General features: G+C 38.7%; 1 protein-coding gene across 3 annotated transcripts in view; it reads right to left on the bottom strand.

Annotated features, from left to right (window-relative positions):
• ADIPOR2 (adiponectin receptor 2) overlaps positions 1 to 17,575 on the bottom strand; it is a 61,162-nt gene that overhangs the window by 27,612 nt on the left and 15,975 nt on the right. For 2 of the 3 annotated variants that reach the window (XM_043967522.1, XM_043967521.1), the window contains exon 2: positions 6,613 to 6,874. In XM_043967522.1, coding sequence (XP_043823457.1) covers positions 6,613 to 6,786 — 174 coding nt within the window. In that variant the 5' untranslated portion in view covers positions 6,787 to 6,874. Of the gene's footprint in view, positions 1 to 6,608; positions 6,875 to 17,575 lie in introns of those variants that run through there. The other variant, XM_043967523.1, reaches the window with a different exon arrangement.

Raw genomic sequence — 17,575 nt, 5'->3', positions numbered from 1 at the left:
ATTCTATACATCTCTTCTGTTCAATGTAGCCAAACTTGAAAAGACCATCCACGACCTCTCCTCTCACTCTCTTCAAAGCCCTTTTGACCAGGCTTCCAACCTTATTCCACCAAAATTACTCTCTCAAGTTACCAATAAAAATAATAAATGTTGGAGAAGCTGTGGGAAAAAATGAAATACTAATGCATTGTTGGTGGAGCTGTGAACTGATCCAACCATTCTGGAGAACAATTTAGAATTATGCCCAAAGGGCTATAAAGCTATGCGTACCCTTTATAGCCCTTTGGCTCCTCTACCACAAGTTTGGTGAGTGAGTCATTACTTCCCAACAAGGGACCATTCCAACCACCAGTTCTTTCCTGTTAGCAAGAATCAAGTTCAAAACAGAATTTCATTCAACTGCTGGAAACAAAGCTGAAAAAGAAAAAATAAGAAAAAGAAAAGGGGAAGGAAGAGGAAGGGGAGTCACTGAGGCATTTCTTTTTAAATATACAACGGAGAACCAAGGAGGGCCCAAAGAAAATACAGACAACAAGTAGATCCAGTTTGAAAGTTACACGTTGAGATTATATATTAAATGGGGGCGGTGGTGGGAATTTTATGTATTAGATTTAGATTCTCAGTTTCATGTACAATCCTATCTTTTTCTTGTCTACTTTGCATATGAAAATGCTCATTTTTTTAGTATTTAAGTTCAGAAATTATACAAACACCCATATACACAAATAAAAAGCTGTCTACACTTGTTTCTTCCTGTTCTCTCATTCACTTCTTACAATGAGGCTTGCAACCTCATCACTCAACTGAAACTACTCAATTCATGGACAAATGCAATGGCCTTTTTTTAGTTCTGATACTTCAGATATTCTGCAGTGCTTGACGCTGCTGATATTCCCCTCCTCCTAGACAATTTCTCCTCCCTAGGTTTGTATTTCACTGCTCTCTATCCTGGTTCTCTTCCTACCTTTATGATCACTCTTCAGTTCCCTATGCAGACTCATCAGCCTTATTCCACCTCCTCTCTGTGAGTGTTCACCAGGAATCCTGTCCTTTCTCTTCTCACAATACTCTGTCATAGTGATCTCAGCAGCTCACCACGATTCAAAAATCTATGCAGTTATACCCAGTTCTAAACAGAGTATAAGTCTTAGAGCTTTTAGGCTTTAACAGTTGAAAACTTCATTAACACTTCTGGGATACCCTGTATAAGCAGTCTCACTCTCAAACTCCAGCCTGGCATCACCAATTCTTTACTGGACATCTCCAACTAGATGCCCCACAGGCACTGCAAAATCAGCATGTCTAAAAGAATCCAGTATCTTTTCCCCAAAACATTCTCCCCTACTTCTGTTAGGGGTATTGCCATTCATTCAGCAACGTAGGTGTAACACTTTGAAGTTACCTTCAATCAGTTGCCAAGCCTTCTTATCCCACCCCTATGGTGTAGTTTATATCCCTCTCCTCTCCCTTCACACACCCATGCCTGGACTAGAGACTAAAAGCTATCCTCATCTATCTATATAGCTATCTATCGTGTCTCCTTCTAAGCTAAAATTCTGGAGAAAGCTGCCTATATTAGGTTAGTACAGTGCCTAGCATGCAGCCAATGTTTATTCCCATCCCCTTCTCTCAATTTTGTTTCCTCAATTTCTTCTTAATCCTTTGCAATATTTCTGACAACCTGAGTCAATTAAAACTGCCTAAGTCAAGGTTATCAATGATCTCTCTCTCTCTCTCTCTCTCTCTCTCTCTCTCTCTCTCTGCAGGGCAATAGGTTTAAATGACTTGCCCAGGGTCACAGAGCTAGTAAGTGTCAAGTGTCTGAGTCCGGATTTGCACTCAGGCGGGTGCTTTATCCACTGCGCCACCTAGCTGCCCCCATCAATGATCTCTTAATTCCCAAATCTAATAATGGCATTTCCAATCCTCATTCTTCTTCATCTCTTTGTATCTATCATTTGACACTACTGATCACTTCCTGCTGTATATTTTCTCCTCTCTAATTTTTCATAACCCTACTCTCTTGGTTCACCTTCTACCTGTATGACTAGTCTTCAGTGTCCTTTGCTGGTTCTTCATCTAACTTATGTCCAATAGCCATGGGTATTCCTCAAGACTCTATGCTGCTGTGCCCTAATCCCACCCCTTCTCTATTTGCTGTTTTTTCTCACTCGGTGTTCTCATCAACTCCCCTGGGTTCACTTAACTCTGCAGATGATCTCCACATGTAGACCTAGTCTGTTTCCTGCTCCATACCCATTCATTACTAACTGCCTTTTGGACATATCAGACTAGAAGACTTGACAGCATCTCAACACACCAAGGCCAAAATAGAACTCGTTATCTTTCCCCAAAACTCTCTTCCTTCCAATTACTGTCAAACACACCAGTCATTGAGGTTCTTAAAAATTCTGTCATCCTCAACTCTTCATTAAGTTACTCATATATCCAATGTTGTCAAATCTTGCAATTTCTACCTTCACATCTCTTCACATACAACCCTTCTCACCACATACACAGCTACCATCCCTGTTGAGACATTTATCACTTCAATCCTAGATTACTGAAAGAATCTTCTGGTTAGTCTCATCTTCCATTCAGCTGCCAAAGTGATTTTTCCAAGACAAAGATCTAACTGTGTCCTTCTCTACCCACCCCCCCCAAAAAAGCTAGTAGCTCCCTACTCCCTCTAGGATAAAATATGAGACCCTCTATCTGGCATTTGCAATCCTTCACAACCTGGCTCCTTCCTACCTTTATAGTATCTCTTCCCCATTTGCTGTTCTTCACACACAATACCCCATTGTCTAAGTTGGTACCTTTGTACTGGCTGCTCCCCGACCTGGAACATTCTGCCTCCCTGTCTCCACCTCTTACACTTCCCTGGCTTCCTTCAAACATAGCCTAAGTCCCACCTTTATTCAGAAGCCTTTCTTAGTTATTCCTTTTCCCTCTGGAACCCTCCATAATCTGTTAGTGCTTTCCCCATTAAGATCACCTTCCATATAGTTATCTTTTTGTTTATCTCCCCCTTTAGAATGTATAATGTATGGTCCTTAAAGAAAAAGACTTTTTGTCCTTCTTTGTATCCTCTGTTCTTAGTACACTACCTGGCACACAGTATGTGCATAATGTTTGTTCACCAACTAACTGACCATAGCAATAGCTTCCTATTGAGTCTCCAGCCTCTAATCTCTCCAATCCATATTCCATACAGCTGCCAAACTGATATTTAATTGCTGAAAAGAACTCTTAAGTCTACTCTATATCACAAGTCATTTAAAAATGCTATAGTTAAACTAAAAATTATGCCTAAATGTTTACTATTAGAATTTGGAGACAAAACAAATGGTGGTTCCACCAAAAGAAACAGGAAAATCAGAAGGAAAAGTACATTTAAGGGTAAAGCTAGCTTTTGGACACGTGGAGTTTGGAGTACTGATATGACATTCAAGGAGAGATGTCCCATAGACAACTGGAGAAGAAAAACTGGAGATTAGGAGAAGTCGAAGCAGTGATAGGAATTTGGAAGTCATCTGTGTCAAAGTGATAGCTGAAGCCAATCAAGTGGATAAGATGGGCAAAGGATAAAAAAGTATAAAGAAAGAAGAGAAAAAGCCCAAGGAAAATACCTACCTGAATGGGAGAAGAGGAGAAGTCAGTAAAGGGGACAGAGAAGGATTAGACGGAGTCAGAAGCAGCAGAATGTGAAGTCACTGAGGCCAACAAAGAAGAAAGTGACCGACAGGAAGAAATTTCCAGAGAATAAAGGGAAAAAACAATCAAAATGGCCAGGCAGTAAAAAAAATAAAGGATGAAAGCTAGAAGGAGTTTGTGGGGCTTGAAGAGTGGAAAAGATTTGGAACATCTGCTGTGGGAAACTTGGAGAGGAAATCAACAAGAATAGGGAAACAAGGGATTCTAGGGTGATACTGGTGAAATATTAAAGTAGCTGACAACAGGTTCAGGTCTGGAAATTGGAGATAAGTGAAGCCAGAGTGGGGAAAATAGACTAGGATAAATGCAGATGAATTAAAGAATCGGGGATCACAAAGAATAGGTTTAGTATAAAAAGAAAAGAGGTTTGAATTTCTATTTTAAATACCCATAAGTCTAAAGGAAGAACATAACACAGTGGAAAACATTGTGTTTGCCTGATAAAATGTTTTCTGAACAAAAATTTACTACGCACTACAAACCAGTCAGATTTAAGTGACAGAATGCTTCAGATGGACTTGTAGCTATCAATTGACTTTCATTTCTGATTTTATGATACTATAATCACCAGTCATCTACAACAGCAAAGACAACACATTACAGTTTAATAGAAGACAGCACAGTCCTGTAAATTTAGAGACCTGAGCTGTTCTAACGTGCTGTAAAGCAAGTTACTTTGCTTCTGTTTCTCCACTGGTGAAATGAAGAATATCCAATACATAGGCATATTTTGTAGGCACTTAATAACTTACATGAAGCACTAAGTTTCTTGAAAGACAACAAATAGACAAATATTAATAATGATGTCATTTTGAATTTAGTACTAACATAGATTTCAACATAGAAACTTTGCTAAAAAGGTAGAAAGAAAAGGACACTGGTTTTTAGCATCAACAGAAATAGGTTGAAATTCCAGGTCCACTCCTTACTCTCTATATAATACTAGGCAAATCATGTCACTTCTCTGAGCCTTCCTCCATTTGCTCATCTACAAAATAAGGGAAAGGAATTCAATGACCTCCAAGTTCTCTCCCAGTTCTGCATCTCTAGTCATCTATATTTAGGTTACAGTTGCACTGAAATGAAAATACTTATAAAAATGCTTCCAAATGGCAAAAAATTTTTCTGACAGTTAACACAACTTCATTAAGAGTAAAAGAATGGCTTATTTCCTTAATCTTCATCTCATTACAGATCTCAGTCTACCTGAACAATTTTCAAGGTTTCAAGAAAGCAAGCAAAATATATCAATTGTTTGAAATTAAAGGGGAGTTAAACATCCACTCTTTACCATGCAGAATGATACTGCTAAAGGCACCTTGTCAAGGACAAGGCACTTGTTAAAGAAACAGTTATACTCACATTCATCTTCTTTCCAAAGTGTCTCACTACTAGCACTCTGCCCCCATATTTATGTAGTCATCCTTCTAAGGGTGACCTTAACTTATATACCAGATAAGAAGGAAATACAGGGCCTGCTTGTTTGTCTTTTTTTTTGTTTTTGTTTTGGTTTGGTTTGGTTTTTTAGTGAGGCAATTGGGGTTAAGTGACTTGTCCAGGGTCACACATCTAGTAAGTGTTAAGTGTCTGAGGCTGGATTTGAACTCAGGTACTCCTGACTCCAAAGCCAGTGCTCTATCCACTGCACCATCTAGCTGCCCTGGCCTACTTGTTTGTCAACACTCCTCCAAGGAGTAACTTCAAGGACTTTTTTTTGGTCACACTTTTTACAGACAGTTAAGATATCCCATAATTTATGATCCAGGGAAAAGAGCACCTGATGTGGACTCAAATGGTGGAACTGCTGATTACTACCTTGGTGACACTGAACATGTCACGTAACTCTCCACAAGCTCAGATTTTGTTATAACTGTAAAATAAGGAAGCTAGACTAGATGCCCTGTAAGGTCCCTTCCTGCTCTAAACCCATGATTTATCTGTCCACTCTGTGCATTAAACAGACATCCAACTAACATATTCTACTGAACTGATACCAGAATAAGACTGGGGCCTCAGCTGAGGCTTTACTGGCTCGTTATGACAGTCTAACACGCCATCAGTCCCCTGAAAGGTTGACATTAGTCCTAAAGGAAGAAAAGCCTTTGAAATCCAAACCAACAAGATGCTAAGAAAGAGGAAGTCTACTCTATGATCTGTGGTAACAGCCCAGAGGCGATCAGTCACTTGGTGTGCTACATTTTCAACGTATACTTTGTTTTTACGTTATCAGAGTTCCTGAGCACACAAAATTAAACAGATAAACTATCTACAAAACTAACTTCCTCCTACTATTCTCACATTTACAACTGTGTATTTTGCTCTATTTGTGGCTTGTTTAAAGCTGCTCCTTCCCTTTGGCAGATAAAAAGTAAATCTCAAGAAGCAATTCTTTCTGTTTTCCAAACTGTAGTGACACCAAGATATGCCCAAGATAGTTTGATAGCTAGAACTATCCTTAACAGGCAGCATTTGTTTAAAAAAAGTCTTATATGAACATCATAACCAAAACATGGGCAAGACAGGAAAGCAGGTTACTGTGAAAAAAATATTTTTATTACTACAATCAACCAGCTTTACAACTGACATTCTAATTTGCCCTAGCTTATTATATGAATTCGGATTCAGTGTTCAACACAATAGACAACCCTGTGGTCACAATTTCCACTTTTTATAAAAAGAAACTGAAAATATCTTCAAAAATGAAAACCTACAGAAGACATTATAATGTCTAAGCCAACTGACAAGATGCTAAATTGAAATCTTCCTACCCTGAAAAACTAACAATTATTGATGGCTTTCTCTCTACAAACAAAGCCATGATCATTTTAAAAAATGATCATCTTCCAAGATCCCTTATGCCATTTTAATTGCAACCCTTCTGTGTTACCTACTTACTTTTTTGAAGTGGGAATAGGGAGTAGATGCCACTAAAAGGGTCCCCAAGTCTTCTCCTTGGTGGTTATCATTATGACCTTTTTCTGAAACATCAAATTGGTAACCTTTTCTGAGCCGTGTAACTGGCTCCGGAGTACTGTTGCACCCCGATACGTGATCTGCTGTTTCGTTCATGGGATACCGAGGTCTTTTTGGCAAAGATGTTTCTCCTTCTATTCCCTCTTCTGGGAGGATGTTCTCTCAAAATAATCGTCGTGTAGCCCTAAGAAAAAGAAAAATTAAATAACATTTAGAAGTAAAAAACTAATGAAAACCAAAAAAAGAAAAAGAAGAATTTGAGAAAATTAAAATAAAATGGGACTTCAGTCACAGCAGCAAGACAGAGATGACAATGAAATCTTAAATATTCTAGGGTAACTAATTTTACAGTTATTTCCTAAATACTTCCATATTGTGGCATAGTCAGAAAAGTGATGGATCTGGAGTCAGGAAACCTAATTCAGAATTCCAATTTTAACAAATCATTTGATACTACTAATGACAACCTCCATAAGTCTGTTTCTTCATATAAAAAGGGAGAGGGGGAAATAAACATACTTGTGATAATTATATTACAAGGCTGTTATAGGCAAAGTGCTTTGAAAATCTTAAAGTACTACAGAAATAGAATTATTATTATAAATCACAAAATCCTTTAACAACATAATGAATAAATGAATGAAAGCATTTATTGAGAATTACTATATGCCAAATACTCTAATAGATGCTGGGGATATAAATACAAAAACAAAGACATTCCCTGCCCTCAAGGTTACAGTCTAATGAAGGAGAGAACTTCTCTCCTGGGATTAGAGGGAGGGCTGGAGGATGGAGTACTAAATGCCCCCCAAAGCTTTCCTTTATAGAGGGCAGAAATTGGATTTGCAACTCATTCCACCTCCCATCTGCAACTCTGCCTAGTTTCAACTCTATACAATAATATGACCCTGGGCAGGGTAACTCCTGGTGTCTCCTTTCCCTCCCAAGCTTTCTAAGCTTCTTTTTATTCTTCTCCCACAAAATATATGCTTGTCTAATGGCTTTATTCAGGGGGTAGTAGTAAAAGAACTAGAGGGGTAAAAATGACATCCATTTTTTGAGGAATGACTAAATAAATTGTGGTATAGTAATTAACTTTCAAAGTGGTATTCTTTGCCTATCAACTGGGGAATGGCTGAACAAGTTGTGGTATATGATTATGATGGAATACTATTGTGCTGTAAGAAATGACAAGCAGGATGCTTTCAGAAAAACCTGGAAAGACTTGTATTAACTGATGCAAAGTGAAGTGAGCAGAACCAGGGGAAGATCGTACAGGGTAACAGCAATATTGTATAATGATCGATTCTGAATGACTTCATTAATCTCAACAAAATAAAGATCTAAGAAAATTCTGAAAGACTCATGATGAAAAATGCTATCCAGATACAAAGAAAGAACTGTTGAAGTCTGCAGATCAAAGCATAATTTTTTAAACTTTCTTTTTTGGTTTTTTTTTTGGTCTGTGTGTTCTTTCACAACATGACTATTTTGCATGACTGTATGTTATGTGTTGCTTACCTTCTAAATGAGGGAAAGAATTTAGAACACAAAATTTTAAAAAACAAATGTAAAAAAAAAAAATTTACATGTAATAGGAAAAAAAAAGTTTAAAAAGTGGTATCCCTGTCTCAAGTCTCTCTCTACTCCAATCCATCCTTTACCCAGTTGCTTAGTTGATTTTTATAAAGTGTCAGTATGAACATATTCGCACTACTCAATAAAATCCAGTAATTATAGCCTTATAGCTCAACTATAAATCCTTTCTTTGGTATTTAAAGCTCTTCACAACTGCTATATATGAACTCAATTTTCTAAAAATTCATCTTTTCCTAAGGATTCCTGGACTTTGTAAGGAAAAGTTAGTGATATCACTTTTGGTTTATAGGATCACTGATTTAGAACTAGAAGGGACCTTAGCGATCATTTAGTCCAACAGATTAAAAATGTAAAACCAAGAGATGTGATTTGCCCAAGGTTACAGCTACACAAGGATTCAAACATTCATTGATTCCAAAATCCAGTGCTTTTCCCACTATGTCTCATGTATAGCCAAAGAATCTGGGATCTTACAAAACAGGAAGCATATTTCCTTTGTTTTATACAACACCTTTGCATACAAATGAGTGAGAGAATCTTGCCAAATTTGGTGGGTATACCTACTCCAGCATAACTTTCACAGCAGACTAAGCAACAATTTTTTAAATCCAGTAAGTTGTCACAGTAAGTGATATCTTCCAAACTAGGGCTACATTAAAGTCAGCCAACAAAGCTTTTGTGAACAGAGGTGAATGAACAGAGGTGAGACATTTGTCATGGCCTACAAGACTCTGCGTCCATAGGCAACAAAAGTAGAACTCCCCTAAGACAGCTCCAGGAAGGTCAAAGCCCCAGATTGTAGAGACACTTAGGAGCAGCAATAAGTAGGCATCAATCAGTAGTAATGGTCAGCTCAGACCAAGACAAGAACAAGCCCAGAGACTTTAGGATCTGAAAAACTCTGTCGTGAAATATTAAAGATTAAGGTTCAAGTTATGAACCTCAAAGATGGAAGGGGTGTGAAGGGAGTGTTAGAAGGTCAACCATGGAAAGTAGTCAGCTCAAAAACTCAAGAGACCCAGGATAAGACCAAACAGGGCTGACTATCACATCTAAAAGAACAGTAGGGGGATGGAACCTGGGACAAACCTGTAATTCAGGAATTAAAACTGGAGATATAAGTAAATCAAAGAAAGCAAGTATCAAGGAGGCAGCTAGGTGGCACAGTGGATAAAGCACTGGCCCTGGACTCAGAAGGACCTGAGTTCAAATCCAGCTCAGACATGTGACACTAGCTGTGTGACCCTAGGCAAGTCACTTAACCCCAATTGCCTCACTTAAAAAAAAAAGTACAAGAGACCAAACAGAATAAAAAATTAAATATCAAAAGATTGAAAAAATAGAAGAAAATGTTAAATATCTGATATTAAAAAATCACTTGACCAGGGAAAACAGGTCAAAGAGGGATTTCATAAATCACTGGACTGCCTGGAAACTCATGTTTAAAAAAGAAAAAATACCCCAAACACTCTTATTTCAAGAAATCATAAATGAAAACAGTCCATATCTATTATAACCAGAGAGAAGAAACTATGAATCATCTCCTGAAAATAACTCCAAAAGGAAGTCTCAGGAATGTCAGACAAAATTCAGAAATCCTATCCCCATTTTGTTAAGTACTGCAAACATCCAGAAAGGAGTTCAAGTACCAAGGAAATAGAATCATGATCATAGAATACCTTCCATATTTTATTATAAATCTGAGGTGAGCTTGGAACACAATATTGTGAATGGTAAAGGAGGAAAAAACAAATGTCTTTTCAGAACCTCAATGTTTTCCTAAAACAAGACTTGGGGGTAAGATTGGTCAGGTTCTGGGAGCTTAGGAGGGGAAAAGAAAAGAAAAGAAAAAGGAAGAATATGCTAGTTTGGAAAGAAGGAAAGGGGTAGAACTTGCTACTCATAATTGGAATGCGTAACATTATACAAATACGGAATGAAGGGTGGAGATTGTGGGCATCAGATAAAGGTCCCTCTTACTTGAAACATACAAAGAAGTGTCAAATACACAAAGTATGGTGTAGAAATTACTATTTGTTTTCCAGTTGAATTGAATTTGATGTAATTAAGGAGAGACAGTGGTTTAAGAGGGAGGATAATACTAGAAGGAAGAGTCAGTCACAAGGTAAAACAAACTTCCTGATTCCAAAAAGGGATGGGGAGGTGGGATGAGAAAGTAAAAAAGTAGAATCTAAGGGATCATAGACTGGCTCTTGAACAAATAAAAAGCGGTATACAAATGTAATGCAATATTACTGTATCTTAAGTAAAGGTGGCAAAAAAGTGCACAGAATACTGGGTATTATAAAGTGATCAGAACTAAAACAACTTACACAAAGACAACAACACTAGAGAAAAACACCTTTGAAAGAATTATGACTAATGCAATGGTTAACCCTGCCTCCAGATAACCTAAAATGAAGTATGTTATCCACCTCCTGACAAAAAGTTTATGAACACAGGGTTCAGGGATATATTATCTTTAAATGTTGAGACTGCGTGAATTCATTTTAACCTGACTATGCTTAATAGTTACAGGTGTTATGGGGAGAAGGGGTTCTCAGAAAAAAAAAAAATAGGAGCATGGGAGTAGAAGAGCACATAGTGATGCCACTCCAGAAAAAGAACTACAGAGTCTAAATGCAGATCAAAGCATACTATTTTCACTTTGTTATTTTTTCTTTCTTGTGGTTTTTCCCTTTTGTTCTGATTCTTTCACAACATGACTAATGTGGAAATATGTTTAACATGACTGTACATATATAACCTATATCAGACTGTTAGCAGTCTTGGGGAGGGCAGAGGGAAGGGAAGGAGGGAGAAAATTTTGAAACTCAAAAATGAATGTTGAAAATTATCTTTACATATAGTTGGGGGAAAAATACTATTATGTATAGTGATGCCACAGAGTCACTGCAGTATTTTAAATAATTTTAAATAAGAGAAGAAAAAACAAATGTGAGTTTTGAAAATGATACATAAAATTCATCATAGATGTATTTTTTTTTGTAAAAGGAAAAAAATATGCTTTAATCTACACTCTCAAGTCCAACAGTTTTCTATCTGGAGATGAATAGCATTTTATATCATGAGTCCTTTGGAATCCTGGTTGGTCACTGTGCTGATCAGTTACTATGATATTTTTGTTGTTTTGTTCTGTTACAGAGACAATCAATGTTAAGTGACTTGCCCAGGATCACACAGCTGCTATTAAGTGCTGAGAGCCACATTTTAATTCAGTCTTCCTAACTCTAGGCCTGGTGTTCTAACCACTGCACCACCCAGCTGCCCCAGAGTTAATTATCTATTTTGCTGTTTAATATAAAACAAGCAATGTGTAATAGAAATTCACTGTTTCATATAAAATCTTTTTTTTGTGTTTTTTCCATATACATGGAAATGTTCTTTTTTAAACAATTCAGAATATTTAAGTAAGACTATCACAAAACTCTGCTAATACTATAAACCTATAAAATGCTGTTTATTCCTAATGTTATGGGCCCAGAGCACCCCAGAAGTTCTCTGGGGTACATCAAAGAACCTTCTCCTTGAGAAACTAAACCAAAGGACAGACACACCCCTAAAGAGGTAAGTGGAACCAGATTGGAACCCCCACCCTTCATTCCAGTCTCCCTCACCCCTGGGGAGATAAGTTTGGGTGTGGCTGCTGCCTTTGTGCCGGGAGGAAGAGAGAGATGGCTTGAGAGATCCGAAGCCACCCTTCACCCAACTCCTCCAGCCACCACCAATGGGGGATGGTCCTCCATCAATAGGGGAACTTTCCACAGTCAGACAAGCACCTCATCAGACCACCATCGGACCTCTATAAAAGTATCTGCCTGTCTCCTGCTCGAGGAGATTGGTATCTCAGAACCATGCTCTGTGCCATGCCTTTCTCCCCATGAGAAAAAGTCTAAGGATTTCTCTCTTGGTTTCCCTTCCCCAGCCCCTAAATAAACTATCTTATTCTATTGGTTTTGTGTGCAAGTGGTTGTAATTCGTTAAAGATGAATTCCTAAGGACCCCAAACCCCTACCCCTACCCTATTTCCCCACAACGTAACTTTTTTTTTTCATTCAGTACCAAATCACTTTATTGGGATATAAATGGTGTTAGTTTTTTGGTATAGATTATGAAAAGGTCAGATAAACAAAATATGCATGTACTGAAAGACAGGAGGAGTGGCACCCACAGTTCTGTAACAATTGGAATGACGCCACCTGCTGGAGACTTACTGCAGAAAAGTTCCACCATGAAAGGAAGGTTTTTGAGGGCAAGAACATGTGTCTTTTCTTTGGCGTCAGGAAGTGACGTTTGCTAGTGGGAGGAAGAAGGAAGAGCTGGGCACTCTGACTCGCGCTATTTCCTGAGGACTCTGGTGGAGAGCGGAGTTAGAAATGTGCTCTCCCTTTAATAGATAGGAATCTAGGCCTTTCTCTCTCTCTTTACCAAATTCTTATTCTCCTTAATAAATGCTTAAAAACCTAACTCTTGCTAAAGCTTATAATTTATTGGCAACCACTCATTAGATATTTTAGACAGACTAGCTAGAATTTTAGCCTTAACAGTTCCCAGGTGTGGGGGAAGCCAGTTGTAGCTTAGCTCTCCTTGTCACTGTCTCCAAGGATATGCTTGTCAAAAAGATATTCCACCATGCCAGAATCGGGGGCCCCCATTTTGCACAGGATGGTTACATGATCACCCAGTTGTTTGATGGACTTTTTGAGGTCCGATGAGGTGATCGTCTGGCTGTGGAAAGTTCCCCTATTGAGGGAGGACCATCCCCCAGTGGTGGTGGCGGCTGGGGGAGTTGGGTGAGGGGTGGCTGCAGATCTCTCAAGCCATCCCTCTCCTCCTCCCGGCACAAAGGCAGCAGCCATACCTAATCTTATCTCCCCAGGGGTGAGGGAGACTGGAATGAAGGGTAGGGGTCCCAGAGCTAGCTCATTCCAATCTGGTTCCACTTATCTCTTTAGGTGTGTCTGTCCTTTGGTTTAGTTTCTCAAGGAGAAGGTTCTTTGATGTACCCCAGAGAACTTTTGGGGTGCTCTGGGCCCATAACGCCCAAAACAAATTAGTCTGTGCTTGGTGCTATTAGGTTTAACTTTATCAATCAAACTTTCCAAAAGCTAGTCTTCCCACACAATTTCCATATACAGATATTATAGACATAACAATTTACTTTAAAGAGACAAAATTAATAAAGCGTTTCCATTTTCATAGCAATATAACAATTTAAATATATAATTCTTAAAGAAATCTGAGAAAAAACTGCATAAATTTGTGATCACCTACATCAATATGACACAGCATATGCCCTAAGATTTTTTTTTAGTACTAGATTTCTGAGAAAAAATCCAAAAAAGGAGTCAGTAGTAAAAGTGATGGCATCAAATGCCTATAAACTCAAAGTTTGTATATCAAACAAGAGAAGTGAGGTTTTACTGAGGCTTTATGGGATGAAACCCATGGCTAGACTATGGGTAAGACCCATGGCTCTTGATAGGCAGGTCTTATTCCAAAAGTTAGGATGAGACATTTTTCTGGTCTAAGAAAACTTAGGTCAGCAGAAGTTTGTGACACACCAAGCCTGTCCAAAGCAGCAGCAACAGCAGCAGCTTCAAGAACTCTCAGGACAGAAATGGGGAAGGGGGGAAACTGATCAGACAGAAATTACATGGTATCTTTTGCTGGCACTGGGTGCAGCTGGCAGTGATTGGCAACTTTATTGTCCATATACAGTTCTGGGTTACAGAAAGGATTGAAAGGAGAGCTTATCACAAGGGAACAGAGGCCCTTCCTAGGTAAAGACCAACACACCAACCAGAACAGTGGCCATACCACTCCCAGGATCACACAACCTTGGAAGCACAAAAGCTTAAAGACCCCCAGAAGTAACTCTGAATAGCAGTGAAAAACACCCTGAAGCTTAGCACAGTGCCTCCCCATGTCCAGGTGAACAGAGTTCAAATTTAACATAAAGTTCAAAGTCAAGAAGTAGGCTAAAATGGGCAGCTAGGTGGCGCAGTGGATAAAGCACCGGCCTTGGATTCAGGAGGACCTGAGTTCAAATTTGACCTCAGACACTTGACACTTACTAGCTGTGTGACCTTGGGCAAGTCACTTAACCCTCATTGCCCCGCCAAAAAGAAATAAATAGATAAATAGGCTGAAATGAGCAAACAACAAAAAAGGAATTTGACCATAAAATACTATGGGGGGCAGCTAGGTGGCACAGTGGATAAAGCACCAGCCCTGGATTCAGGAGGACCTGAGTTCAAATCTGACCTCAGACACTTGATACTTACTAACTGTGTGACCCTGGGCAAGTCACTTAACCCCCATTGCTGGGGGGGTTGGGGGGTCCAGGGGCAGGCAAGATACTATGGTGGCAGGGGACTCAGAAAAAGACAACAATGTGAAAACAGGTACAAACAAAGCCTCAAAAGAAAATTGCTAATTGGACCCAAACATAAGAAGAATTCCTCTAGGTTAAAGAGATAAGTGTGTTAGAGGAAAAATTAAGAAAAATGAGTGGTGATCCAAGAAAATGATGAAAGGAACATTAACAGTTTAGTAAAAGAGGCACACGCACAAAAAATGGAAAATAACACCTGACATAACAGAACTAGCATAACAGTAAAAAGCACAAAAATTCACTGAAGAAAAGAACTCCTTAAAAAGCAAAATAAACCAAATGGAAAAGGAAATACAAAAGCTCACTGAAGAAAATAATTCCTTAATAATTAGAATTTGTCAAGTGGAAGTTTATGACTTTATGAGGCATCAAGAAACAATAAAATAGGGGGTAGCTAGGTGGCACAGTGGGTAGAGCACTGGCCCTAGATTCAGGAGCACCTGAGTTCAAATCCAGCCTCAGACACTTCACCCTTACTAGCTGTGTGACCCTCACTGCCCTGCAAGAAAGAAAGAAAGAATGAAAAAATAGAAGAAAATGTGAAATATCTCACCTGACCTGGAAATAGATTGAGGAGAGATCATTTAAGAATTAGTAGACTAAGTGATCCAAAACAATTACAAAGTACTCATGATGAAAAAATGCTATCCACCTCCAGAGAAAGAACTAATGAACTGAATACAAACTGAAGTATAATTTTCTTGTTCTTTTTTTTCCCCTTTTTTGGTGATATAGCTAATATGGAAATATGTCTTGTATGATTTTACATGCATAATTGATATATTGTTTGCCTTCTCATTGATTTGGGTTAGGGTGGGAGGGAGATCATCTGTAACTCAACATTTAAAAAGGGAAAAAAGGGGCAGCTAGGTGGCGCACTTAACACACACTTACTAGCTGTGTGACCCTGGGCAAGTCACTTAACCCCAATTGCCTCACCAAAAAAGGGAGGGGGATGTTAAGTGAGGCAATTGGGGTTAAGTGACTTGCCCAGGGTCACACAGCTAGTAAGTGTGTGTTAAGTGTCTGAGGCCGGATTTGAACTCTGGTCCTCCTGAATCTAGGGTCGGTGCTCTACCCATTGTGCCACCTAGCTGCCCCGGGGATGTTTTAATAATTGTTTTAAAAAGAAAACAAGTGGAAAAAAAAAGAATTAGTAGACTACCTAAAAGACATGATCAAAAAAAGGGCCTAGACATCATATTTCAAGATATTATCAAGGAAAATTGCCCTAATATCTCAGATCCAGGTAAAATAGAAATATAGAGAATCCAACAATCACCTCCTGAAAGAAATCCCAAAATGAAAACTCTCAGATCAAAGAGAATTACAACAAAATTCCCAAGCTCCCAGGTCAGAGAGAAAATACTTCAAGCAGCCAGAAAGAAATATTGTAGAGCCACAGTCAGGATCACACAAGATTTAATGGCTTCCATGTTAAAGGAGTGGAAGGCTTGGAATATATTCCAGAAGGAAAAGGAGGTAGGATTACAACCAAGAACAACCCAAAAAAACTAAATATAATCCTTCGGGGACTGGGAGGGGGGGTAAAAGATATTTCATGAAACAGAGAACATTCAAGCATCCCTGATAAAAAGACGAGAGCTTTAAAGAGAATCTGATTATTCAAACGTAAGACTCAAGAGAAGCATAAAACAGTAAAACGGTAATCATAATGGTCTCAATAAAGTTACACTGTTTACATTCCTATATGTGAAGATGATATATGTAACTCCTATGAATTTTATCATTATTAGGGAAATTAAAAGAGGGCATGGATGTTAGGAGATTATTCTGAAACCATCAACAACAACAAAAATTAAGAAGAGGGATGCACTGGGAGAAAGGGGAAGGGACACCTCACAACTATGAGAAATTACAAATGCTGGTAGGGATGAAGGAAAAATAAGTACATTAATTAACTATTAGTGGAATAGTAAATTAGTCCAACCATTCTGGAGAACAATTTAAAACTAGGCCCAAAGGGCTATAAAACTGCATTATACCCTTTTATCCAGCAATATCACTACTAAGCTGTATCCCAAAGAGATCAAAGAAAAAGGGAAATGACTTATGCATACACAAATACTTAAAGCAGCTCTTTCTGTGGTGTCAAAGAATCAGAAATCAAGGGGAGTCTTATCAATTGGAGAATGGCTAAACAAGTTTTGGGATGTGACCGTGATGAATACTATTGTGCTATGGGAAATGACGAGGGTGCTTTTAGAAAAACAGGGAAAAACCTAATAAACATCAATCAGATGCAAGATAAAGTGAGAAGAACCAGGAAACCATTGTGTACAGTAATAGCAATGTTGTCATGATGATAAACCGTGAAAGACTTGGCTACTCTGATCAATACAATGATCCAAGACAATTCAAGAACTGAGGATATCTGAGTACAAACTGAAGTATAATTTTCACTCTATTTATCTTGCTTTAAAAAAATGGCTGGAGGGGCAGCTAGGTGGCGCAGTGGATAGAGCACCGGCCCTGGAGTCAGGAGTACCTGTGTTCAAATCCGGCCTCAGACACTTAACATACACTTACTAGCTGTGTGACCCTGGGCAAGTCACTTAACCCCAATTGCCTCACTAAAAAAAAAAAAAAGGCTGGAGGGGCAGCTAGGTGGCGCAATGGGTAGAGCACCGACCCTGGATTCAGGAGGTCCTGAGCTCAAATCCGGCCTCAGACACTTAATGCTTACTAGCTGTGTGACCCTAGGCAAGTCACTTAACCTCAATTGCCTCACACAAAAAAATAGCCAATATGAAAATATTTTGCATGATTTCACATGTATAAATGAAATACTGTTCATCTTCTCAGAGGGATGGGAGAAAGAGACTTTGGAACTCAAAATTTTAAAGG

The sequence above is a fragment of the Dromiciops gliroides genome, chromosome 5 (genome assembly GCF_019393635.1).
Source record: "Dromiciops gliroides isolate mDroGli1 chromosome 5, mDroGli1.pri, whole genome shotgun sequence".
NCBI classification, from domain to species: domain Eukaryota; kingdom Metazoa; phylum Chordata; class Mammalia; order Microbiotheria; family Microbiotheriidae; genus Dromiciops; species Dromiciops gliroides.
Note: the sequence above shows the minus strand (reverse complement) of the source record. Positions and strands in the feature narration are given on the sequence as shown.